General features: G+C 39.3%; 1 protein-coding gene across 1 annotated transcript in view; it reads left to right on the top strand.

Annotated features, from left to right (window-relative positions):
• LOC119776569 (dymeclin-like) overlaps window positions 1–9,885 on the top strand; it is a 37,201-nt gene extending 27,316 nt beyond the window's left edge. Inside the window, exons 9-14 of the mRNA XM_038275044.1 lie at window positions 4,871–5,056; window positions 5,204–5,382; window positions 6,343–6,468; window positions 6,623–6,736; window positions 6,853–6,947; window positions 9,738–9,885. Coding sequence (XP_038130972.1) covers window positions 4,871–5,056; window positions 5,204–5,382; window positions 6,343–6,468; window positions 6,623–6,736; window positions 6,853–6,947; window positions 9,738–9,885 — 848 coding nt within the window. The remainder of the gene's footprint in view (window positions 1–4,870; window positions 5,057–5,203; window positions 5,383–6,342; window positions 6,469–6,622; window positions 6,737–6,852; window positions 6,948–9,737) is intronic.
• Window positions 9,886–27,772: the final 17,887 nt, after the last annotated feature.

The raw sequence follows: 27,772 nt of genomic DNA on the forward strand, positions 1-27,772 counted from the left end.
TTTTCATGTGAATTTCATTTCTTGGATAGGGGTTTTGTATTTGGGAAACAGACATCATGGCTGGTTTGGTTGTTTATAATGAATAAAGCATATACATTATAATGAGGCTTCATATGACCTCAGTTTAGACACCTTGAGCTGAGACTTTGGTTTATTTAGCAGCTTTGCTTTCTATCCTGTGTGCTCAGTTTTTGGTGACATTGAAGATGCATACTTGTTTTCTTTGTATGTGTTTAGCAATGGTGCAGAAATCCTGAGAATTTGTAGTGTACTAATAGTGTGTAGAGACATTATTGTATGACCTTTATGATTCCAGTCTATTACAGTGTAGTAAAGCCATGGGTCAATATGCGGCTCTTACATGATAATAGCTTTGATAACAATACTATTCCCATATTTCTTTTAGCATTTATGCAAAAATAAAGCAAAAAAGCAACAATTACACCCATGGAAAATTGTTGGTGCTCCTTATTTAATAACAGAAAACCAATGTCACAGAAATAACTTTAATCTGCCAAAATAAATAAATATACATTTTATGAAAGTCAGACATAAGGATAAAAAAACCCCAAAAAACTAATGAAACCGGTCTAGGAAAAATTATAGTACCCTTAACTTAGAGTTTTGTTTCACAACCTTTTAAGCAGTCACTGCCATCAAATGATTCCTGTAACTTTGACTGAGACTCCTGCTCCTCTCTGCAGGTATTTTGGTCCACTGTTGTCTTGGGTTTGAAAGCTGCCTTTCCCAGACAGCATGTTCAGTTCCTACCAAATCTGCTTAATAAGATGTAGGCCAGGGCTCATAGGAGGCCAATTCAGAATAGTCCTGTGTTTTCCTCTGAGCCATTCTTGAGTGTTTTTAGCTTTGTACTTTGGATCATTATCCTGTTGAAGACCCACAACCTGAGCCTGAGGCCGAGCTTTCTGACACTGGGCAACACATTTCTCTGTAGAAAACCATTGATAGTCTTGAGATTTCACGTTTCAAGACACCCTGTATCAGATGAAGCAAAACAGCTCCAGAACATAACAGAGCCTCCTCCATGTTTCACAGTAGGGACAGTGTTCTTTTCTTGATATGCTTCATTTTCTGTCTGTCAACATTGAGGCTGGGATACGCTGCTGGGGCAGCTAACCACGAGGGCATTGCGCTTGGAATCTAGGGCATTGCGCAGGGCATTGGCATTGCGTTTGGTATCCAGATGTCAGTCCCTACTGACACTCTGGCTCCCTGAAAAAGACCATACCACTCCCCGGGCGCTCCACACTGGCAGCCCGCTGCTTCCCAAGGGTATGGGTGTAATGCAGAGGGTCCATTTCATTGCTCTGTACTTGTGACAGTTTAATAACAATAAAACGCTGGACAAATGGGCAAAAAGTTTTATTTTGGTCTCGTCTGTACATAGGACAGTCTCCCAAAAGCTTTGTAACTTGTCATGTAGTTTGGCAAATTCCTGTCAGGTCTGTTTTATGATTTTGTTTTCAATATTGGTGTCCTCCTTTGTCGTCTAACATTAAGTCCAGCTATGCTTAAACAATGAAGGATTGTGTGATATGACACTGATTGAGCTTTAAATTTTCCTTTAATCTGTTAAAAAGTTGTCTAGGCTCTTTTATTACCATTCATATTATCCATCTCTTTGATTTGTCATTAATTTTCCTCCTGCTGCCCCATCCAGGTAGGTTGGCTACAGTCCCATGGATCTTGATTTTTCTGAAGGATACATTCAGCTGCAGTCACATGAACATCAGCTGCTTGGAGGTGGTCTTATAGCCTTTACCTTTGACATGCTTGCATATAATTTTCTTTTTAGCCTCCTGAGAGAACTCATTTTCCCCCTCTGGTCTATGTAGAGTGTGGTAGACGCCATGTCACCAAACAATACAGTGACCACATGTAGACCTATATGTTGGCCCACTGACTAATTAGAAGATTGTAGACACCCGATTTTGTAATTCATTCTGTTGACGCATGATTGAAAAGCAATGTCTGACTATCATTTGTTCATTATCAAAGAATATTTATTGTTGTCAGATTCAAGTTATTTCTGTGACCATTGTGGGTTTTCTTTTTCTTCATCAAATGTGGGGACGATATTTTGTCCATGTGTGTATTAACTTTGCTGCAGAATGATTTAGAGTTATGCTCCAAATTATTTAGACCTTTGGTTTTAACAAAAAAAAGGAAGGTCTTAACAGACATTTCTCAACAAATAATAAAAGCAATTAGACTTTTCTCCACTTTGTTTACATTTTATGCTGTCATAGTTAATTTTTCAATATAGTGTCGGTCGTCTGCAATTAAAGTCTTTCATATATCATCATGATGGCTGCAAGATTCAGGTTAATTGTTTTATCCTTAGATGACATCTATGTTCCCAAACTCTGAACTTAATGCAGCCAGCACAGTCAGAGTTCAACCTTGGCTTTTCCTCACTCACCTCCCCCTGCTCTTTGTGCCACCCTACAGCTTATGTAACATTTAGTATACATGCTGGGCAGGCAGATGAGGGCATCAAGCCAGGCGGATAACAAGCAGCACCCACAAAGGGGAAATAAGGCACACATGTGTGAGTGCAGGAAATGTGGCTGCCAGACTGGGCACCTTGACACCACTGGGCCAGTCTCTCTGGTGCCAGAGATCTAATGAACAGGACTCTGGTTGAACTCTTGTTTGAGAACCTTATTTCTTGTTCCCTCACTAAGAAGAGGTGAGGGAAGTGGTCAGAAGAGAGATGATTATTGTTTTTTTTTCTCCCGAAATATGTTAAAGATTTCATTCTTTCATCATTTGAATCATTTTTAGATTGAAGCATTTTAGCAACTAAATAACTGATTTGGATGTCGACTTTATCATCCAGTCGTGCATTTGGGGAGTTATTTAGAGATGTATTCTGCTTTTTCAGCCTCCAACTCTAGATGGCACCATCTCTCCTTGGCTTGCCCTGATATTCAGTAGCTTGATCTGTACCACTCTGTCGCTTCCCTGCTGTTTGGTCGTGCGTTCAGTTAGGTCAGACAAGCAGGAGCCAGAGAGAGTCATCTGTGTACGTTGGTGTTCATGTTTCTCATGCTTCTTCTGATGTCTGAAAGGGACAGCGCTATGGTGGCTCTGCAACAAACTCTGCCGTCTGTTTCTCTGATCACTAGGCAGGAAAAAAATACTCCCCCACATTTACTGGGATTACATCACTCTTAAGTGCACATAGTCCTTTGCAAATAATATTAATTTAACAAAAAGCAGAGCGGTATTTCTTCTAGCCTCCAATCCTCATTTAAAGGGGCGTCTACCTGTTCACAGCTTCACACCTGAATCTCTCACTGCATCCTTTCTGGCCACTGATCTGGGAACTTTTTAAAATAAAGCAATATTTATAAACATCCCAAAAGAAATGCAATTTATGACTTAGCGCTGAGCAAAATAGGTCGTTTAGCAGCTCAAGTGACAGATTTCCCTCAGGCAAAACCAAACTGGATTTTGTCATGAGGAAAGAAGCATGACTCCAGATGAATAATGATGTTTTAGCCTAAGCTAAAACTACTGAATAAGAATCGATGCAAAACATTATAGAGCAGCACCAAATAATACGACCTATAACATATTTGGCTCATTATCTGCTATTACCCATCTATAACAAATATGTGGTGCTTTAAACTTCATGTCCTTAAAAAGCTATTTTAGGCCCATTTCACAGCATAGTTTCATATCTCATAGGAGCAGGAGTAAAGGAAGTTAATGTCGGGATGTTGTTGTTAAACCTCTGAGCCGTCAGGATTTTATCAGAGAGCCAATCTGGTGAGTAGGTGTAAGCATTTCAAACCAGCATTGCTCTTGGCACTTACTGGCTCTGCAGTGCCAGCGTCATTTATGTCAGCAGGCATTATTGGAGGTCACGACCTCGTTGAAAGGTTGACTTATGAAAAGCCGGGGCGCCTTATAGAGGGGGGATTTCTTTGCAGGCGTAATGCGGAAGTGCCTCATGAGAAGAGATTTAGATGTTGGAAAATGCAATGTACTAAGAGGCTGCTGGGTGCTGTTTTCACTGGATCAGACCACTACAATATAAAGGGCAGTTTATACTTCTGCAATCGCACACATCAAATGTCACTTGTGTCTGGTCGCGAACCAGTTTTGCTGGTATGCTTCCGCACTGTCTGTCTGGAATTTCTAGGGACGCACAGCAGTTTCCCACCAAAGCGCAAGAACTTCAATGGATTGTCGTTCCTCGGTTTTTAAAAATGGCGTGCCCCGGCACTGAATCAAGAAGGACGACCACACAGACAGCCGGAAAGGCATACCAAGGACCAATCACAGCTGCTTTTGGTCTGCACATTTCCATTTGACGTCTGCGCGGGTTTGCGACCGTCGGACGCATTGTCAGGATTTTTTTTAGGTGCGAAACGACAGTTGAAGAACCTCTGCGGAGAGACCGATTTGACGGTTACAGAGGCTATGCGTCAGAAGCATAAATCGGCCTTAAGACCAAGATCCTGCTTGGAGTTGTCTTAGAATCAAGTTGGATCTTGTTAGTCTTTTTGATCCCTTGACTGCATCTAAGCCAGTTAGTGACCTTAATCAATATTGAAAACGCAAGTTAAGTTTGGGAACAAGCGCTATAAGTAATGGCATACTCACTGATCCGAGAAAAAATTGTGTCTGTGGTCAGGCTGGTTGGGTTTGTTTAAGCTGAAAATGGGGTCAGTTCCAGTCACTAGCTGACTGCTTTTATATCAACTAGTGAGTTAATACATTAACACATTTAAATAAAGCAAAAACCTCTTTAAACTTTATAATTTTGCATCATTTTATTATCCGATGATTAATATTTCTATAATGTATGTCTTTTTTTCTTTGCACTTTCCTCTAGGTGGTCTCTGGAGTGTCTTCACTCTGGGTGGAGCTGGTAGTAGAGCTGGGACAGACCAGGAAAACGATCCTTTACCTTTATCCAATCAGAGCCTCCTGTTACTGCTGGTATTGGCCAATCTGACAGATGGGCCTGATTGGCCAAACCCTTTCCGTCAGGCTATTACTTGTTTCAGAAACACACAAGGTAATAAATGTAGAAAAGACAAAATGTTTGTCATCTTCTGCTGTTTATCTTTAAAACTCTTAAGTAGTGCGAATGTATGACTGATGCCAGATGGCAGTAAATCAATGTTGGTTGTAATCCTAACAATATTTACCCTTCCTCCTCTAGACACGTCGGCACTGCCTGTGGAGCTACCTCACACTTTTCAGATCAATTTCAACAGTCTGTACACGGCTCTGTGTGAGCAGCAGCGCTCCGACCAAGCCACTCTGCTTCTTTACACCCTGCTCCACCAGAACGCCAACATGAGGACGTACATCCTGTCAAGGACTGACATGGACAATCTGGTGGGTGGGGGGGAAGCTATAAACAGAGTCCTTTTTTTGTTATTACTCCTGCAATCGGGTCATTTCAGTAAGGTGGAAGGAACAGCCGCAGTTAAAGATCAATTTTAGTGCCATTGGGTGCCTTTATAGGTTTTCCATGCAGACTGCTGTGGAAGTGAAATTGTTTGATATATGACCAACGTTACGGTTCAGTAAACAGGCAAAGGTGTGCGCGGTGACAGATGGTGCTCTTTCTGTCAGTTGGAACCAGAGCCAGTTATTTCATGTAACAGTAAGCATGGACTGCAGCATTTAAAAAAAGTCTTTCCAAAACAAGGTTTGAGCCACGGCTGAGGTGAATATGGAAAGTAGAACTTGGATTAAAATATCTATAACCTCATTATCTTAGTTCATTTTAAGATTTCTCTCGGTCTCTTTGTTCAACCACTTGGGTTAATTTGGCTGGAGGCAGCTGATGGGACGAGCTGGTAGCTGGCAAACATTTTTTTTCTTCTTCTTCTTAAAGCAGTTTTTAAAGCAGTTATTCCTGATAGTGTGATTTTGTATAAAATCAATGTTTGGATTTTTTTTAACCTTGTGTCAACAATTTGTGTAAATCTGTACATTTCAGGCTTTCGTCTAATATGTAGAAATCTTTTGGAGATGGATGTCTTTAGCTGATCACTTACATTACTATATTACTACCTTATATAATTTAGCTCTATGAGTACAATAGTGAAGCCTGTACTTCTTATTCCTCTAGAAAGGAAGCTTGAAGCATGAAAAAAGTTAATAAAAATTAAGCTAATTTTCATAAACAAACTTGCAACAGCCTTATAAGGAAAGTTATTCTCAGGTTGATGCAAGGCTTAAGCAGTTATCTTGTATTTTTATGTTTTTGTCAGACAATGTTGATGTTGTCCTTTAAAATGCAAGGCAAGGTGTGAACCTTTTCTCCATCTTCTTCCTTGTTTCTCTCAGGTTATGCCCATCCTGGAGATCCTTTACCACGTTGAAGACAGAAATTCTCACCATGTCTATATGGCCCTTATTATTCTCCTCATTCTCACAGAGGACGATGCCTTCAATCGCTCCATCCATGAGGTGGTAAGTAAACACACATTTTGGTTGTCTGGTCTAAAGCCCAGCTCCTGTCAGAAAAGAAAAAAAATGATTACTTCTAGTTGCCTGTCAGACATTGGTGTTTTCAGTAGCTGTGTCACCACTGCCCCCAACCCCCCCACCCCCCATCTCCTCTCAGGTGCTGAAGAACATTTCTTGGTACACAGAGAGGTCACTGACAGAGATCTCACTTGGAAGTTTGCTCATCCTTGTTGTTATCCGGACGGTCCAATTCAACATGACTCGGACTAGGGTAAAACAAACACTCCTACAAGCGCAGAGTTTGTGCTGTTCTTTGTAAGACTTTATGCTAAAGTGGTCAGTCATTTGTAAACTGGTTCTCAAATGTGTTGTGTGCATACTTCTCAGGATAAATACCTACACACCAACTGTCTCGCTGCACTTGCCAATATGTCAGCCCAGTTTCGAAGCCTCCATCAGTACGCCGCTCAGCGCATCATCAGGTAAGAGCATGGCAAAGGTTAGAAGTCACACTTCTTTATCATGTCTACCTGTCTGTGTGGCTCTTAATGCTTCAATTCTTAAAAAAAAAAACATATTTGTCAGCTGAAGGAATAATAAGTTACTTGACAAAGGCTACTGAGTCTGCAGAGGACAATGTTATGTAACTAAGGCAAAGGGCCTCCATAGAAGACTGAACCAGAGGACAAAACACAGTCATAGACATTAGCATAGAGATATTCATGGCTGATTGTTCAAACCAGGCACACGGGAAAGAACGTTTCCTTCCTTGAAGACGTGCATACATCAACGCACATTCAAGGATCTTCTTATCTGGCTGCCTGTGTCTCTCCCTGTATCTTGTTTTATGCTGCACAGAGAAACAGTCTGCGAATGTCTACACTTGTTTCCAGCAGTAATGAAGAGCAGCCGACTGCGTCTGATGATAATGATGATGATGATCGGTGTGATGGTCTGGGTTGGGCTGCGCTCGTTGGTCTGCTGTAAGATAAAGGGAATTTCCTGCCAGGAATTTCTAAATGTCAGCCAGAGTGTCCTGAACTCTGCCCTGAATCTAACCCTCAGAGAGAGTCTGAGCTGCTGCTGTTGATGCTTCCTTCCTTATTATTTCATATCCATCATTGTTCCTCTGCAATATGATGACGTAGGCTTATGCACCCGTAGATTTAGATGATAATATGAAGGATAGACTAAATTATTATTATTTTTTTTTACTGGCTCATAATTGTGTTTTGTGGATCTGTTAAACTTGGTGAGAATGCTTTGAAAATGCAGAGAAAGGCTGAATTCACCACAATATGATGGAGCCTTTATAAACCAGAAAATCACTCATAAGAAAACAAAACCAGGGTATAAAGATGTTGACAAAAAGCAAAATACATGATAGTTCTGTTATCTTTCAAACCTATAAAACACACAAGCATGTAAATAGATAAGAATATTATTACAAGTTATTCGTTTTAATAACTCTGTAACTAAAAGCTACCAAGTAAAACACATTATATAGATGAGTGTTGCAGATAATCATTTTACTAATTGATGAAGTTGACTATTATTATTTTTTTTTTATAATACTAAGGTAGTAAAAGGTGCTTTAATGGAGATATTTTTTATAGAACATAAACCAGAAGAACCTTAAACTTTGACACTTCCTAGATCAAGCATATATATTTTTTTAATCTTTAATGAATCTTATATATATGAATTTGTACAATTTTGGCTTAATCGCTTCTAATTGTTCTTTCTACATTTAAATAAAATATTTGACATCAGACCTAGAAACAGACATCAAATACAGTGATGTGGGCTTCATAGGAATGTTTTAAGGGGTCATAATCTGGTAGTTTACATAAACAATCCTTCTAACATAGTTTTTTAATTCATGTTTTAGCTTTTTTAGGAGCAAAAAAATGAAGTTATTTTGGCCCTCTGTCGTAAACTCACCAGGTTACACACAAAGTTTTAACTTGTTTGTGTGCGAGTTCTTAACATAATGAGCATTTTTAGCATATTTTGTTTAGCATTGTTTCCTGGTGTTTTGGGCAGTTTATCAAAAGTTAAACAAGTAGCAACACTTACCGACTGTGTGCCGGCGGGTCCCTGATAACTGGAATTGCCTCTTGTGGTGGATCAGAGATGGGCGTGGTGAAAGCAAGGTTGGTTTTAGCATCCTTCCAGGAATGATGGAAATTACAGAGAACCAGAATCCAGCCATGTGTAGAGATCCCCTTTGCGTGTTTTTCTGGTTTAAACAAAGAGCGCACAAGAAAAAAAACGTTCTCTCTCCGGACCGTCTGGCAGGTTTCAACTGAAGCCCAACATCAACACATGTTTTAAGAGAGTCTCATTTTCAGGTGATGATTAATACCTGCCTTATGGTTATTTTATCTGAAAACCATTGGAGAACATTGTCAAATTAACTGATCTGAAAGCTTTAAAATAGGCTGTAACATTATCCCATCATTTCCTACATTGCAGAAAACATATCAGGCTTCAGGTACATAAAAAATAAATACAAGCTGAACTTGCTTCACTAAACCTCTGCAATTTTTGTAAAATTTAAACTATATTTTACATCAATGCCTCACTTTATGATGACATGGGGATGAAGCGGCTGGTCATATTTTGTTGTAATTATCCAGGTGGAGCATGGCTGGTGGTCCTTTATTTAAAAATGGATCAAAACTGAACCTGAAGAATAAAGGTTCTTTATATGGTTCTGATGGGACCTTCTGAAGATGACAGGGAGATCTCCACAGAGCTGATCTAGTAACTCTATTCAGCAATTGTCTGGCCGACTGTGGGGATTTGTGTGCCTATATTTCCTGTGCTGACGGATGAACATGTGACCTGAGCATTGGCCTTCTTTAATGCTCTCACCACTGCGTCAGACCGGCTTCATGTCTGCACCACACAGATGCAATGTTGTCCATTTACCAGGCTGAACATGAAGCAGTCTAAAGAGTCTAAATTTTCTCGTTAGAATAACTTGATAGGGTAATTTAACGGTTTATAATCACAGTTTGTAGGTTTTAAAAGTTCTCCATAAGAAATTCTTGATTGTTTTTTTTATTTTAGATTCTGTAATAGTTGCTGATTTCAAAAAGCTAAATTTGGAAATCAAAGCAATTATCTCACATAATTGTTCTGGTTTTCAAAGATCAACCACAACCGTTTCAGCTTTTATCACTTTAATAATTAAAAAACTGAAATATTTCTTGGCTAAGGCAACATTCATCAGCTGCTCTCTTTCTCTGTGTTTTTCCCATCAGCTTGTTTGCTTTGCTTTCCAAAAAGCACAACAAGGTTCTGGAGCAGGCAACACAGTCTCTAAGAGGCAGACAAGGAGACAACACAGCCTTGCCAGACTATGTGAGTAAAACACACATACAAAGTCACGGTTTCTCCAAGTGGGGATAAAGCTTATTAATAGCTGCAGAATTGTGTCTAGATGGATAAGGAACAGGAATTTGACACAGACATGTGTGACCCTTTAGCGTGAAGTGCCGCACTTTTTTTATTGAACATTAGCGGAAGAAGGAAGACTGTGGAAAACAATAAAACTTCCAGAAAGGGGTTTTGCTTTGAACCAGCTGTTCTTTAATGTTGTCGTCCCAGTTTACATAGTGAGCCATTTAACAGGGATAATATGTAAGGGAGACTAGTAGAAAAACAAATGACTGGATGTTGTTGGCAAAACTCCCAGCTAACAGAAGATAAGGAAGAACATGAGAGACATTTTATTCAGTATAATGTATAAATATGTATAATGTATGCAATGTGTAATAATGTTGTGAGGTGATGGTGTGTTAAATTTGAACTCAGGAGTCAGAATTTCCCAAATTCGAGTTAGGAAAATAAAACTGATCCCATCTTAAGTCTAAACTCTGACTTGGAAAGACGTTGGTTCCCATCCAACCTCAGGCTCTGATTCATTCAGGGGTTTTTTTCTATTTCTGATGCTTTCTGAAATTAAACATAAAACTATGATTTACACTTTTATTTAGATATAAATTAGAGGGAATCCTATAAGGCTAACTGTAGTTGGTGATACAGAAATGAGCAATAACTGCTATTTTTGCAGCTTCCAACTAGAGTGTTACATCTGACTGAAGGGTTAGTGCGGATTATTAAAAAAAACTATTTGCTAAATTACAGTATGTTATTTTTTATGCCTCATTCCTCCTGTTGCACTTGTGTAACTGCAGCAGGTTCAGGGGCAACTTTCACAGGAGAGTAGTATTTCACATTTGTATTAATTGTGAAAAATAATTTGAGAAAAACATGATATATTTTTAAGTTTTTTATTGTAAAAAGATGATGCATAATTTTATGCAATATAATTGGTTAAACATAACTTTGTTTACTTTAGTTCAGTGGCGGCTGGTGAAAAATATTTTTGGTGGGGCTGATATAGCCTAGTGTATGTCTCCAACTAATCCGGAATAAGAATTCAAATAAACAATTGGACAATACATACAATTTAACAGTAATGATTTAATTTACTATATAATAACAGTAACAGTGATGATTTGGGTCACTGTGACGGGGTTCTTTGGCCTCCAAGAATCCAGGCTCAGTCGGGTTACCGGTGTTGGTGATTTATTGTGCTCAAAAACTCAAAACAGGGTGCAAAAGAAACTAAACATATACAAGATACTCTGGGCCTCAGCCTCCCTCCAGTTACCAGCAATGTAACAAAGAAACAGAAAACAAAAATGGCCGCTCTTCTTCCCACAGCCCTCATTAAATAGTTTAAGCCCCTCCCTTCAGGCTCTCTTATTTCTGATTTCTTCTCATTAATCAGTTTTGTCCATATATTACCTCCACAAACAATTGATGTACAAAAACAAACAAATCATTTTTACAACTTAATTCTTTTACACAGATTCATTGACTTATTCAATTACACCAAACTGGGTTTGAACCCAGCAAAGACGCAGCCAGACTGAAGATGACAAGTCCCCGTAGCATAAATACATACATATCCACACCCCCCACACACCCACACACACACACACGGCTAACCCCACTGAAATATTAAGTGTGCACCCTCAATACGCCAGCAGGTAACCAGGAACAGCTTGTGTGTTTTAAGTTAATGGAGCTACTGGGCTCAGCGTGAGTGAATTGGTCCTCACAAGCACAGTATAACAGGAATGTGTGTGTGGCACGCAAAGTTTTAAGCGACGAGGTGGATTCGTCACAATCACAATAACCATGACAGGAAATTTTCATATCCTACAACAGGGATGTTCTTCTGGCAAACGGGTAGATAAATAAGGATCTCACCGAATTTGGTGGAAGCTGCATCTCGCTCGTTACGTTCGCCATCATCACTCTAACTGTCTGCACCTGCGCTTGGGTTCAGAAGCCTGTTAAAGCGCAGTATTTTCAGCGCCCCAAGACCATAAAGTTCTGAGACGCTGATTGGCCATTAAATTCACCTAGCAATAGTACATGATTGACAGATTCTCTGCAAATGTGGGTCTGTCTGATCAGCGCCCCAAGACAGAGACGGTAGGAGTCTGTCTGTGGAAATCCACAAATGAATGACAGTAGGTAGGGAAATGTAGTTTATAAAATTTGTTTTGCTTATAGATAGACACTCCAGAGAGTAAAACGGACATTTATGAGTTAATTTCTAAAAATATATTTTACGTTTCTCTCTTCTTATCAGGGAGGGCGGTGCCCCAGCGCCCCCTATGGGCCGGCCGCCACTGCTTTAGTTAGTGTTTAGTAACTCTGGCATTTAGCTAGGCGCTCTTACATCTAACCTCTCACACCTAATGTGTTTCTTGTTTAATATTTATTGACAATAGACTTTAGCCAGCTATAAATTCCTGCTTTTATACCCAAACATGTTAGATACCCTTCCTCTAATGACAGAAGACCTAGATCAACATGCTCTAATGCAACTAAAAGAAACCCCTGTCAGGACCTGAATTTGTGTGTTTATTCAAAATATATAAATCTGGTGATTAAATACTTTTAGAAAACTCAATACTTTAAAGATTAAGAATAAATGTGCATATTTAAGATTAAATTAAATGTCTTCTTGGTCTGAATGTTTGTACAGAGGTAGTTGCTTTACGCTTAACTGTTGCTGTTGCAAAGTTAATAATATCAGCAATATTTTAATGAATATTCTAATTCATGATTCATAATGTTGTAATACTGTTATATTTATTTTATAGTTTCAAGATTTCAAGAGAACTTGCAGTTCTCACAGTTTAATAAGTAGTTATGATGACATAAAGTTGTCATAACGTTTTGACAACTTGTTTTGTTCCCTGCTAAAACAAAGTTTATGAATTCAGTTAAATAATTGTTAAAATATATCTGTCATATGTGTGTTTTTAGCTTTCTTCCTGTATGGGAAGTTTTTCAAAATTTGAAATATTAGTGCAGTGGTTTATGTTAAAATAAACCTTTGGGTTAAGTTGTCGCAAGCAGGTTTTTCTTGTGTTTCTTGTGAATTTGGTCTTAAATTTTTATTTCAAGTGGCATTAAAAAGTCTTAAAAAGTCTTGAATTTAACTTGCTTTATGCTGTAGGAACCCTGTCACAGACTTCTTGCCTTCTGGTTTAACTCTCTACTTTTCTGTCTGGCTGTCCTGTTCCATTTTCATGGACTTGCTGTGTGGACATGGACATATTTGGCCTCCATTTTGTGGTGTTCCTCTTAAATGCCCTCAGGTTTTTTGGAGGGAACACGAGTTGATGCGATTGCTCCTTCAGCCGTGTAGTGTCTGTCTGATGGGGCCCTCTGCACAAACACGTCAGAGCACACTTTAAAACACACAAGCGCATGTAATGCAATTTCCAGCCTTGTTGAGAAGTCTCATTCCTCCAAGGCTTGTTTTAATACTTTTTTAATTGCATGCGCACATTATTTATCACTGTTTGATGCTGGCAAGGGAAAAGAGACAATAACTGCTGTATTAAAGATAGCAGTTAAGCCTGATCCGCTTACAGGAAAGAGGTGAGGTAACTCTGCACATGGAGTAAGAAGTCAAAGTGATGGGTCACCCGCACAACAGGGCTGATGCATTTGTCAGAGATTCATATTGTTGCTCAAGGGCTTGTGGCAAATTTTCAGCATATTTCATGGGAATTTTGCAAGGGCTTTCATTTCCTTGAAAAGAGTCTGACATCCAGTCTGGGTCACAGACTTAGGAAAGACTCGATCATCTTCTCTGATACAGTTGTTATCCTTCAGCTTAGTCTACACCAGCTATATGTGACATTGGTTCCCATGTCTGGTATCCACGTTTAGTGGCGTGTTGACATCCTCTGATTTTCAGAGCATACACCCGTACTTAAACATTACATAAACATGCAGTATCTTACAAAACAATCCACACCTCTGGAGCTGTTGATGTTATGTCACGACCACAAGCTTTGATGCATTTTATTTGGCTTTTTCGCAATCGACTAATAAAAGGTAGCTCATAAATAGAAAAGGAGAAGGAAAGTCTTAGATGTTTGGTTAAGACTTCAGTCTCCAGATGATTTCCCCTAAATATTATCAGCTGGGATTGCTGGATTTCTACAAACTATTCACCTAAAGAGACTTAATACAATAACAGGTTTTTATAAAAATAGAAAAAAAAATCGGTACGCAGTGTTTAGTGTTGGCCAAGCACACAAAGTACAAGTAAACGTAGATAAAGGTTTATTGTTTGGAAAAGATAAAATCTTACAAGGTATGAATATTTTTTTCAGAGCTATTTTTTTCAACAACTTTTGCACCTACTGCTTTATTTGCACTACATTAGCTTCTGTTTTATTCAGGAGCATGCAGCAGATGGCACATGTAATAAAACAACTGTTTTCCCAATCCTGACTTCTTCCACCAGTCTCACTTTCCGTGGTAGTTGGATTCTAGGAAGTACTGCCTCAGAAGAGTTCTTCTTGTTAGGCCTCAGGCTGTGTTTCTGCTAAAAATTTAAACCAATCTCCCTGTTTCTGAAACCGCTATTAGTTGTTTTTAGGTGTCACACTTGACAACAAAGGCAACAACGTTGATGCTGTTGCAGTACTACTGTGTGGGGATTACATTTGATTGTTTGTGTGTTTACATTCCCATTACAGCAGAAAAAAAAACTAAATGTGACAAATGGCTAGAGTAATTCTCTTGTTATTTTTGTCAGTCAGCCAAACATGCAAACAGTCAAATGTATTTAAACAAGCTTGTCCTGCAATCATGCTGCAGCTGTAAGATCTGTATTAGACGGTACAATGGACCAGAGCAAAGATGTTTTTCAATTTTTTAACACTCAAAAATATGAAAAATAAATGAATAAAACACAAGGTAGTAAATTAACATCAATAAGATAGTTTGGAGAATGATTCATGCTTTTATTGATATCAAATATGCAAAAAATTGAATTAAAATAGCTTATAATAGAACCAGCTTAAGGTGTTTGTTTATTAGTTTATTTATACAATTCTATGTTAAACAAGAGTTGTATTAAATGTAAAACGTACTATGTAGTAAAATGTGTTATCTTATTTGATGTGTTTGATTTTGATGATATAAATTTTTTATATATATATATATATATATATATACAGTATATATATATATATATATATATATATATATATATATATATATATATATATATATATATATATATATATCTTCTCCTAGTTTGTGCGATATGCATAAAAAAACAACAAAAAAAACTACAAAATCTGAACAAAAAGGGGCTTTGCAATGTCAATTCATTTTTATCTTTTAGACTGATGCCTTATTTTTAGGGGAATTTTGATTATTTCTCCCAGCTATGAACCGTTTCACAGATGACTTTGCCAGTCATATCAGATGAGTTGATCAGCTGAGATTACAGGGCTGTTTGGTCTTCCAACATGGGTACGGCATCTGCAAGGGGGAAGAAATCCTGCAGTGCTATACTTTGCCAGTGCTGACATGAGAACATAGATTAAATAAATGTTGTGTGGTTCTCCTGTACCCAGAGATAGAGACTTTTGGGCTGATCAGATACACTCAAGGCTAAATAAAGAGCAGATTAGATGGATGCTGGAAAATCATAAAATGATGGATGCACCTTGAACCACTGCTGTAGTGTATAGCTACTCATAGTTGCCTTAAAATACAAGAGGAACCCCCAATTGTGGACTACTTTCTCCTTTCACTTAGACCTCAGGACTTGTGAGCATGCAGCTTGGATTACAGAGGTGAATAGGAGAGGCTTACAGCTTGAGACTTCACCCTGGTATTGAATAAGATGTGTGGAGGATTTTCTCTGGAGATTTCTTTTAAGGGCTGATCTCTGTGGCCTGATCCTCATGCTGGCTATTAATGCATTCTGTGATTAAATTATTTTGCAACAACCTAAACATTTTATTATCCACATAAGGTTTACGAATCAGCATAGATTTTTACTTTTAATGGTTATGTAGAAGCCTCCGCCCAATGATCTCTGTTTTTATCCATTTGGGGAAATTACCTTTATTTAAAGTGCAACAATTTTCAAAACAATCATTATTCAAAACAAAATCTAACACTCCAGGGGGATGAAACTGCACGCATTGCAATTTTTTTTGTGTCCATGTAATAAGTGGACATTTTAAGGGTGATCTACAAAGATGCTGCACAAATATGCAAATTAGTTTATTTCCAACTATTAAGATGAGCAGATTGTGTTTTCTAGTAGCATTTTGAGAGTGGATACGGTTCAAAGCAATGATAATTATTTATGAAATAATGATAATACTAAATAATAGTTAGTGTTATTTTTGTGTTTAGTGTTACATTGATATATATAGCATCTCAAACAGGTAGCATATTATGTAATACAAATAAGAAAAAAAATGACAAAAAAACTAAAGGCAGATGTTTTCTTCGATAAATGTTTTTTGTTGTATTTTGTCGCCTTTTCTTTTACTAGCTAGATCAAATGAGATAAAATCGATATACGAACATATTTCATTTCATAAAATCTGGTACATTACATTTGAAAAAATATGTGCATTGATAAAACAATTCACAGTTCAGCTAAGCATCAAATGCTCAGTCTTCAGTGAAGCGCCTATTTAGAATAGTTTTAAAGGTGCTCAGGGAGAATATGAAGCTTCAGAGAAATTTGACTATTATTTGTATTATTCCAAGCCTGAGTGGCAGCTATGAAAAAGTTTTGCACAGATTTTGTAGAAACTCTTTACAGTGAAAAGTCGATTAGAAGAACGTTAGTTGTAAGCACTTTTTCAGTGTATCTATAGGCTAATGTTTGAAGACCATCATGCAGACCATTATGAATGCTAAATGTCATATACTCAGTTTTAGTAGCATTTAGGACCAGCTTTGGTTGGTCCTAAAAGACGCAAATGGAACACAGTTGAGTTTCCGACATGGAAAATCGCTTTTCAAATGGAAAATGTTTATTGCTCATATCCTCCAACATGTGAATGTGTGTAGCTTTGTTATTAGAATATTATCTAAATATTGATCAATGGACACCCTAGAAAAAAAATTATTTGCACACGCCATCTGCTGAATTGCAAAAGCAAATCACTTTGCATCTACTTTGAAGATCTGCACTGTGCGTACAAACATGTTTTCTTCTGATTTTAGACTCAAACCTTCTGAAGGTCATGACCTACATGTTTGCAGCGAGTGAGCTAGTTTATCAGTTATGAATACACTGTTTAGTGAAAAACAAAAAAAAAGAGAACTGGTGTCACTATGAGCTATGGAAGCCCAAGAAGTGCGTTAGTAAAAAAAAAAAAAAGAAAAGAAATCCTGATTTTCCAAAAATTAAATATCTTTAAACAAACTGCAATTAAAAGACAGCCTTAGTTACAGATTTCCCCCAACCTGAAACAGTAAAATAATTGTAAATGACTGCTTTTCACTGACTGGAGCATTAGTCTTATTGTTGTTCTAAGACTTCTATGATGCTTCATGCATATATTTTTTTTTTATCTGAGCAGCTATAATGAACTCATGCTCCAACTGAGGCTTATCATTGGTTTGGCAGATGTGACACATGACGGAAGCGCCCCTGTCTCATTATACCAGCTCCTTTGTTTCCTCCATCCTGAGGCTCTTCTCATCTCCTGCTAGTGGTTGTGACGGCCTAATTGAAAACAGATGCCTCTGGAGTTGTTCACAAAGCTGAGTTTAAACTCCAGAGATGCGGAAGTTTTTTGGGAACTACAGAGAGAGATGAAGGGGGGTCAAAACGTGAGGAGAAAAGAACAATTGAAACAGGAGAAGCAGGCAGGCGGAGCGGAGAGGAAGGGATCGGAGGAGGGCTCAGGGTGGGTGTAAATGTGTTTTTGTGACAGGCATCTGGAAACAATGTAATTTGGCCGAGTCTGGCTCTGCAGAGAGAACTAATGTTTGTTTAATGTGGGCTTGTCTTGGACATGTAATTGCTCTCTTTACAAGGGAGAGTCTGAGAGGAGGATATGAAAAAAAAAACATAATGAAAAGCTTGAAGCTTTGGCTTAAAGCTGAGTCCTTTCTGCTCCTCTCCTAACGTCTTGGTATCTGTCTCTTCCATATAAACATACCGAACACCCCCCCCCAACTTGTGTCCCTGAATGTGTTGGTGCCGCTGTATCTGGTCAGCATCAGGGAAGAGTGAAAGGTTTAGGGCCTGTTGAGGCCCCCGGGGTCCATCTTAGAGGGTCTCTGTCAAAGCAAAGAGTTCTCGTGAGGCCTGGTGGAATCACAGGATGATCTTGAACATACAAAAAAAAACCTTAAAAGAGAGACGTTCCCTCGGTGTAGGATTGCAGTGCATTGTGTTTCTGTTTATGCTCCCAGCCAGTTGTAATGGTTGTGTTACTTCTCTGCCTTTTAGTCTGTTTACCGTTGCACATTTCTGGGAAAGATACTGCTAGCACATACACACACAACCACACACTGCCAGCAGCCTCATGGACCACCCAGTCTATGTGTTTATGTGTCCTGGTTGAGTCACAATCTGTGATCTCTTTTTAATAGCCAGAGTTGACGCATGCATTAGCTCCGTGGCACCAGTCCACTTGTTTAAAGGGAGCAGCCGAGCCGGAGGATTTATCAACAGATAATAAACATTATGCCTTTTGTTTATTATCAGAGCTTTTAGGACTCTGCCACTTTTCGACTAGGATACGCAATTATTTTTGCAGAAGCCGCTTGCTTTGCATTAAAGCTGTTATAGTTTACAGTTGAGCAGAAGTTGTTTTGGTGAATTTTACTATAAAAGTACGATATGAAATTGTATTCTCTGTCGTAAAAGGAGAACATGTTTGTGCTTTCGGAGTCAAAAGTTTGAAATATTTTCCCCTTAATTTTCACAATTAATTGTGAGTAAGTGTGATTCCACACAAAAAAAATGACTTAAATACCCTAACTTATATCTAATGAAAGTCATTCACTGGTATGATCTTAGTCATTATTTGATGTCCAACCTTGCACACTTTTTGCAGCTTTGTTGCCCTATTTAGGATAATCCTAAAAGCTACAGAACTGTGTATTTCTAACCTCTATCTCATAAAATATGCTTCTCCTTCAAACAGACGTCATAGGTTTGTCTGTTGTCATTTTGAAGGGCCCATCAGTGTAGCTGGGATATAAGATGGTTTCCTGTGCTTAGAGTTACTTTCCCCCTTTTGCATATTTTCCTTCATATTTTCACTTCTTAATCTGAGATAATTGAAGTTTATGGCCTGGCTTTCCATATTCCTTGTGGATTTCATCTAATTCTACTGGGCCATTGGAAATGTTTAGTGAGAGAACATAGGTTAACATCAACCACCATAAATCCGATTGATCGGAATAGGAATTAGGGGTGGGTATTGCCAAAGAAGTCACGATTCAATTCGAATCACGATTCACAGGCCACGATGCGATTCTATCACGATGCATCACGATACTTGAATTATTGCGATGCATTGCAATATTTTATCCTCCATGTTTTGTTTTTGAATGACTCGGCACAGTATCCCGCGGCCGGAAATGCTTGTGACACAAGGCAGCGTGCGTCAACACATTTGCAGTGACATCTACTGGACTGGAAGTTGTATTACACTTGTTTTTGGCTGATGTTCGCCAACCATTCATGCAATTTTATTTATTCATTTTTTTAAATTAATAATCGATTCTTGGCATCAAGATCACGAAAATTAGAATCACGATGCATCATCATCACGATTATTTTGCACACCCCTAATAGGAATGCTACATTTCTCTGTCACATCTCTTACTGCCTTTTGATGAAGAGCCCATCCCTCGATCAGTTAGTGAATTAAGCACACCTCAGAGGTTATGGTGAGTGCACGATGGGAGCTTCTGGCCAGAGAGTGTAAAACAGGTAATATGAATAAAGAAACACAGTGGGCCTCTGGATATCAAGTTTTATCAAAAAGAAACAATCATAATGTAATTTTTTTCAACATATAGTTAAGTTTAAGGTTGTTTAAACCGATGATAGCTTAAGATTAGAAATTTTGATCCCATTTTCATATGAATCAGAATTAACATTTGATTTAAAAAATGGCATTTCAAAGATTATTTATACCCCACTTGAAATTTATTAGAAAAGTATAGTTTTGTATTGTTCCTCCGGTTTTCAGATTATTTATCTATTGTGATGAGTTCCAAGTCTTTGAGGTTGGAAGGCCTCCTTACCTTCTCCCTAATCAAGGTTTGTCCAGCTCCTGTCCTCAGAGTTTCAGGTCCTGCAGGGTTTGATTGTGTCCTTGCTGTAACAGAGCTAATTTAATATAGTCTGACATAAAGCTCTGCAGAGAGCTGGTTAATTAACCATTTATTTGATTGAGGTGTGTTGAACCAGGGAAACGTCTAAATGATTCAGGATCCTTGATTAAACCAATCCATCCTACACTTTATTTTTTTATTTTAATCATTTTCTTCCCCTTCAGTTGTTCATGTTGAAACCTTTACTGTTAAATAGACTTGCTCTTAAGGACTCTTAAGGAATTTTATTGCCTTAGATGAAATGGGTATTTACGTGTTGGTAAAATGATAACTATCTGTCCTCCTCATCTCCCCAGTGCTGAGTTTGTAGTTTATCTCATTAAAGCAGTGAGCAACTTTGGTAACTTACTTTGATCATCACCTGCTTTTCTTAATTAGAAATATATCTGCCCTCTTCCTACCGTCTCTTGTCAGGTTTACCGCATCTATTCCTGAGCAGTGGGTGAGCCATGCCTGCAGACAGCATGTTGGGTTTTAATGATTATCTGCTTTCAAACAATAATTAGAGCTGCCCTGCTGTGCCCTGGTCTTTTTTCAGGACTGAGGTAGAGCAAACAGAGCACAGCTTCTTTCTGATCAATTAGCACTGCCCACCTATCTGCCAGAGTTCTCCCTCAGCAGTTAGTGTCATCTTTCTTATTATATTTAGCCCATTGCTGGTTTTTCCTCCATCACCCAAGACTGAACCAACTAGAGAACTCCTACAAAGTGATAATGAGATATCTCCCTGTTAATGTGGTCCAACATTCTCTCCCCAGACAGTGACACAGAGGCTGTTCTGAACAGACCTAGAATGGTTCACTATGTGGCTGATGGTCGCTCAGACGCCGCCTCTTGCCTCATTCTCAGTTCGTTTGCAACAAAAGAAGATTTGTGCAGCGTGTCTGAGACTATGGGGTAATGAGAGGCTGACCTGTACGCAGTGCTTCGCAAAATGGTGCGATTATGACATAGTTGTTGGGCCATAATGCACTCCAGACAATGACCCATTTAAAAAACGTCCAAACAACAGGGTACCCGGCTGGAGCTCAGCCAGTCTGACCCTCTCCGCCTGACCGTGGCAGTCGTTTCCTTCTCCTCCTTTTTATTTTTTATTTTTTTTATTTAGCCTTTTCAAACCAGATTTTTTTTAAAAAGCTGAATCCCATTTCTCAACAAACCACTTCTTGGTATTTATTTGGAAAGGTTTTGAGCCACATCTTGGCTCATATCAATGTCTTTTCTCCTAACATCTATGTTATCTTTCTCTGTGTTCTTTCCTAATATGCCTGCTTTATCTGCCCTACAACAGCTTGCAATGAGTGTGGCCAACCAGGGAATCTCTAAACTATTGGTTTAATGATGCCAGCTCCGACTTTACAGGGATTTGCATGTCTGCTTGTAAACAGTCTATCTGCATGCACAAGCATTACCATGCAAATGGCCAGTTTTGAACACGCTGATGTTGGTAGCATTCGTCACCTGGTCGTTGCAATTGTCTGTTTTGCAAAAGGTCAAAATCACCTGCAGACTAAGGTGGTTTGGGACCTGCTTGTTTAGCAGACGCTTATAGGCGGTTTCATTTTGCTCTGTATTGTCTGTGGATTCAGGAAAATGTTAAAAAAGGACTAGATCATTGAGATCAATGACAAACCGCATGTCTCAGGGCTGTTTTATTTCACATCTTAATTGGAAAGCAATGACTATGAATATGACAATAGAAGGGCAAAGAACAGGACCAGAACCTCAAACAGATATGCGATGTTCACTGGTCCTTCCAGGATGTCTATTTGTTGGGGGTGAAAATGAGTACGTAGGAACATATTGGAAAGTTGGAGAGGAGAAGGAGGAGCAGCCAGCGTATTTAAATCCTGTCTGGATTTCAAGTAGACTGCGGACCTCTTAATCTTATCCTCTTGACAAACACACACACGCAGGGCCAGGCAGACGTCTAGCTAGCCTATTTTCATGTGACCTGAATTCCCCAGTGTGGCATTTTTTCCCCTGCCAGACTAATCTCATTAAGCTGGGTGCTGAGCTAGAGAACAAACACACCAGGAATCCCTCACTCCTACTCTTGCCTTCCTCTCCTGCTTTTGTCTCCTCCTTGTCGCTTTGGCTCCGTCTCCATCAATTCCCTTCTCTGTCCCTCATCTTGTACGTTCCCATTTTGGTCGCTGTCTTCATTTCTTCTGCCCCCTCTTCCTCCTACTCGGTTGTCTCCCTTATGTGCGCCTGCTTTCTGTCTAATTATGGCCTGCCACTGTAGAACAGAGGAGAGCAGGTCTAGCTAGGCAGTGGTGTTGAGGAGGGAGAGCCACCTCTGCCTCCAGACATACAATCAGTCCTCATTATGGCTGGCTGTCCTGCCTTCTCCCTGCCTCCTCATGTCTAGCATGTGAAACCTTCAAACACCTTCACAGGCTTGTGGAAATCAATGCAATACAATATTGCATCTGTGTTGCAAGCCTAATTCACGGTCTATGCACAACAGAATGCTGTTATTTACAATTATCCTAATCCCCGGCTGCTTTTCAAAGGCTGATTGTGTATGATGTTTGGGGGGAGCCACACTGCTAGCTAAGTTATTTATAAGATAAGGACTAGTTTTCAAGCAGGGCGCACAAGATGGAATAAAAATGCTACCACATGCTGCTCTGTTACAGATGGATAACCCAGATTGGAGCTGGAATCTCAGCTTCCCATCGGCTTGTTGCGGCAGTCTTGCCAGGTTCCTGTTTTGAATTCTCTATCGCCAAAGCCTCAGTCAAAACAGGTCATCAGAACAATAATGTTTTCTGTGCAAATCAAATCTCGACTGTAGGTCATAGGTTTAAAATGCTGCAGATAGTGCACAGAGGTCCTCTGAAGCTTTTGAAATGGAAGCACTCTTGAAATTAATGTCATTATTCTAAATAGATTTAGGAGGAATTACAATACTTCCAGAAAAGGACAAGCACCCTTAATCATTTTTTATTATTCATGTTTACTTTAAAAGTTTATTAAAGTTCAATTCAAGTAACTTTATCCTAAACACATTTTCAATGTTATGACAGAACATTTGTCAACCTCATCCATCTTGACAAAAAAATTTGAAAAGTAAAAACACTTAAAACAGAAAGATGTTAACTGATGTTTAAAAGTAGTTTAAAAGGTGTTCGAGTTGATCAGCTATGGTAACTTAATAACTTAACATATTTGTTTTGGCTGTTGGATGTGAGAGTTAAACAAGTATTACTATTACTCTAGTCAAAATAAAGGAGAAGACTTGAGAACAAAAATTCCTTCCTTCCTTCCTTCCTTCCTTCCTTCCTTCCTTCCTTCCTTCCTTCCTTCCTTCCTTCCTTCCTTCCTTCCTTCCTTCCTTCCTTCCTTCCTTCCTTCCTTCCTTCCTTCCTTCCTTCCTTCCTTCCTTCCTTCCTTCCTTCCTTCCTTCCTTCCTTCCTTCCTTCCTTCCCCTTCCATCCTTGTATGCTTTCTTACTTCCTATCAGTTTCTGTTTCTTCCTGCTCCTGTTTTGAAGCGTGCCCACCGTGGGCCTATCATAGATTCATAATGAGCTTTTGTGAGTTATATTTTAAAAAATTCCAAAGCCAAGTCTGGAAATGTGTAGACATTCCTGTTGAAGTTTTCCTCATTTTGGTATGTTATGACACACGCTTAAGTGTATTTTAATTTTTTTTTCTTTTTTTGTGGAAACTCGTCACAAAGCAGCATAATAATGAAGTAGAGGACTAACACAATTTTATTTTTAAATCATATATTTTTAAATGTTAGGTATTCTAATTCTTTTGTGTTTATATCTAAATATAAAACCCAGGGCAGCCAGCTGCCTATGCGTTGAAAGGTAGCTCTGCTAAGTATACTATATCCTTTGGCTCAAAGTGCCTGTCAAATGCTTACACATAAGTTGTGACTCAGGAAGGCTGGATAGAGATGCATCCCCCCCGTATGATTTTTATCAGAGATCCTTAAAACACTGAAACATTTTTATTCCACTCTCTCTATCACTTGACATTCAAATAGGTGTGAGGGATGTGACTTAACTGCTATAGCTGAGCTTTTGGGTTTTCTACAAGCAGTACTGCACATTAGGTCAGTCAGCATTATGTGTTTATTTTGGAGCCAGACGATATATTTACATTTATCTCTAAATTTTGAAATGCACAATAGTCTGTTTGTTTGATGTTTTTTTCACTGTTTGCGCTTTTAGACCCACTTACTCTTATTTTTATTTCTATTAGCAGCATTCTTTGTATACTCAATCATATAAAGGCCTTCCCAGTAGTTGTTTTTAATTCTAAGAGATCTAGGGTCATTACCAGTGTTGGGAAAGTTCTCTTTCTACGTGAACTAGTTCAAAGTTCAGTTCACACATTTTAAAATGAACTAGTTCAGTTCATAGTTCATAATTCAAAACCAAAAAATGAACTAGTTCATAGTTCTTTTTTTTTTCTTTCATATATTGCTCAATTACACCATAGCCTACTGTAGAACCACAGACAGCAATTATTTTATCAGTTGTAACTCTGAAACTGTGCGTCAGATTTCATCTTCATATCCAGTTTTGAATCCTTATCCAACCAGGGTTTACATTAGCATTGAGGGGACAGATTTCCCCATTGTTGCTTTAATGCTTTGTTGCTGTCCATTCACTTCACACTAGTAGCAGCTTCAGCTTTCACCCCTACAGTATATTCTCAAAAACATCAGGAAAAATGTGCTGCTTGAATGGTCTTTTGTATGAGTAATTATTAAAAGAAAAATAGGAAAGTAGTCTTTAAGGTGCAAATGTTTTTTTTTATTTTAATAATTTTTTCCATTTGAAATTCCATTTCAATACATACTAAAAAGGAATACTGGAATCCTGGAAAATTATACCAGGCAGGTTTAACAAACAAGTTACATGGATAGTAAAACCCTCAAGAACAGGGGTCTTCTATGGTTTCCAGACCAAGGACCCCCAAACTGATGGCGAGATGGAGCGGGGACCCCCTAACTATATATATTGTATGAAATTGTGTCCTATAGTCACTCTATTACAGATGGAGTAATGTAAAGAAATTAATTTCTCCCTGGGATTATTAAAGTTTTTCTGATTCTGATTCCTGGTTGTTGTGAAGGAAACGGTGCCCAGCTTGAAAGAGCTCCTGTGTGTCGCTGAATGTGTGCATTGATGACTGAAAGACATCTTTTGTCTCCATTTATCTGTTTACTACAGTGTGTTGATTTCATGTTATGCATTGTCATGCATTTTATTTTACTGAGTATTTAAAGACATTTCAATTAGTGGGGGAAAAAATTGCAAGGGGGGAATATAAAAATATCAACTAACCATGCAGACCCTCATGCAGTACCTCCGTAGACCCCCTAGGGGTCGCGGATCCCCTGTTGAAGACCTCCGCTCAAGAAGATTTTACTAACACAAACTGAGGGACCAGGCTGAGGTAGGAATTTAAGGTTACTGAAGTGCGGATTTTTTTACTGAAAGCCGGCGGGCAAACTTGTTGCCATCATCCTCACCGATCACCTGGTCATAAAACTGTTTTAAGTGATCATACTGCTGCTTTGTTGCCTCCACGCTGCTGTGGCTTCCACGCGGCATTTTGTTTAGATGACGCACGCGGCTGTAGGCTACGACACTGGTAGCTGGTGTTGCCAGATTGGGTGTTTTTCCCGCTACATATTAAGGCCTGTTTACGGTTTGATTTAGCCGGGGTTTCGCCTGGAGGACTCTATAGAAATCTGGCAACCTATTGAACGGAGCTGAATTGAGAGAGCGTGCCGTTCACAGACACCAGAATGAACGAGTTCACTGTAACGTTCATCAGGCAAGAATGCAGTACGTTCAGTTCACGTTCGCCCAAAATATGAACGAGTTCATGAACTTTCGTTCAATGAACGCGTTCAGGCACAACACTGGTCATTACAGCTACTTGAAGCATACTGTGCATTGCACTGTTTAGTCACCCATTAGACCGATTTCATAAAAAAAAGCCATTGCATTAGGTTAAGCTGCTTATGATGTTTTTAACTCTAGTGATCTTTTAGTCTGCTTTCACCTCTCAGCCTCTCCTTAGCTGTTGAGCTGTCAACCTTTAACTCCAAAGAGCCTGAGATGTAGTTTGATATCATATGCTGTTTGAACATTTACTATAGTCATAGAGTAATTTCAAAAGCAGCTACACTTTAACAAAGTGTGGGCAATTTGCCAAACCACTGCTCTACTCCCAAACTTTTGCTGAATTCAGTTCAAATGTATTTGTACTGGTCGCTTTTTTTCACTCTGTGTTCTAAAGTCAGTTGTGTTGCAGATTTGAATTTATACTTTCCTAAATCAAAAAGTGACCTTACCCACACATGGGGTTAAAGTGCTAGAAAGTCGTTTCTGATACACTATATTGCCAAAAGTATTTGCTCACCTGCCTTGACTCACATATGAGCTTAAGTGACATCCCGTTCCTAATCCATAGGGTTCAATATGACGTCGGTCCACCCTTTGCAGCTAGAACAGCTTCAACTCTTCTGGGAAGGCTGTCCACAAGGTTTAGGAGTGTGTTTATGGGAATTTTTGACCATTCTTCCAGAAGCGCATTTGTGAGGTCGCACACTGATGTTGGACGAGAAGGCCTGGCTCTCAGTCTCCGCTCTAATTCATCCCAAAGGTGTTCTATCGGGTTGAGGTCAGGACTCTGTGCAGGCCAGTCAAGTTCATCCACACCAGACTCTGTCATCCATGTCTTTATGGACCTTGCTTTGTGCACTGGTGCACAGTCATGTTGGAAGAGGAAGGGGCCAGCTCCAAACTGTTCCCACAAAGTTGGGAGCATGGAATTGTCCAAAATGTCTTGGTATGCTGAAGCATTCAGAGTTCCTTTCACTGGAACTAAGGGGCCAAGCCCAGCTCCTGAAAAACAACCCCACACCATAATCCCCCCTCCACCAAACTTTACACTTGGCACAATGCAGTCAGACAAGTACCGTTCTCCTGGCAACCGCCAAACCCAGACCCGTCCATCAGATTGCCAGATGGAGAAGCGCGATTCGTCACTCCAGAGAACGCGTCTCCACTGCTCTAGAGTCCAGTGGCGGCGTGCTTTACACCACCGCATCCGACGCTTTGCATTGCACTTGGTGATGTATGGCTTGGATGCAGCTGCTCGACCATGGAAACCCATTCCATGAAGCTCTCTGCGCACTGTTCTTGAGCTAATCTGAAGGCCACATGAAGTTTGGAGGTCTGTAGTGATTGACTCTGCAGAAAGTTGGCGACCTCTTCGCACTATGCGCGTCAGCATCCGCTGACCCCGCTCCGTCAGTTTACGTGGCCTACCACTTCGTGGCTGAGTTGCTGTCGTTCCCAAACACTTCCATTTTCTTATAATACAGATGACAGTTGACTGTGGAATATTTAGGAGCGAGGAAATTTCACGACTGGATTTGTTGCACAGGTGGCATCCTATCACAGTTCCACGCTGGAATTCACTGAGCTCCTGAGAGCGACCCATTCTTTCACAAATGTTTGTAAAAACAGTCTGCATGCCTAGGTGCTTGAATTTATACACCTGTGGCCATGGAAGTGATTGGA

This window comes from Cyprinodon tularosa, unplaced genomic scaffold, assembly GCF_016077235.1.
Source record: "Cyprinodon tularosa strain WSP-4 unplaced genomic scaffold, ASM1607723v1 ctg94, whole genome shotgun sequence".
In the NCBI taxonomy this organism is placed as follows: Eukaryota; Metazoa; Chordata; class Actinopteri; order Cyprinodontiformes; family Cyprinodontidae; genus Cyprinodon; species Cyprinodon tularosa.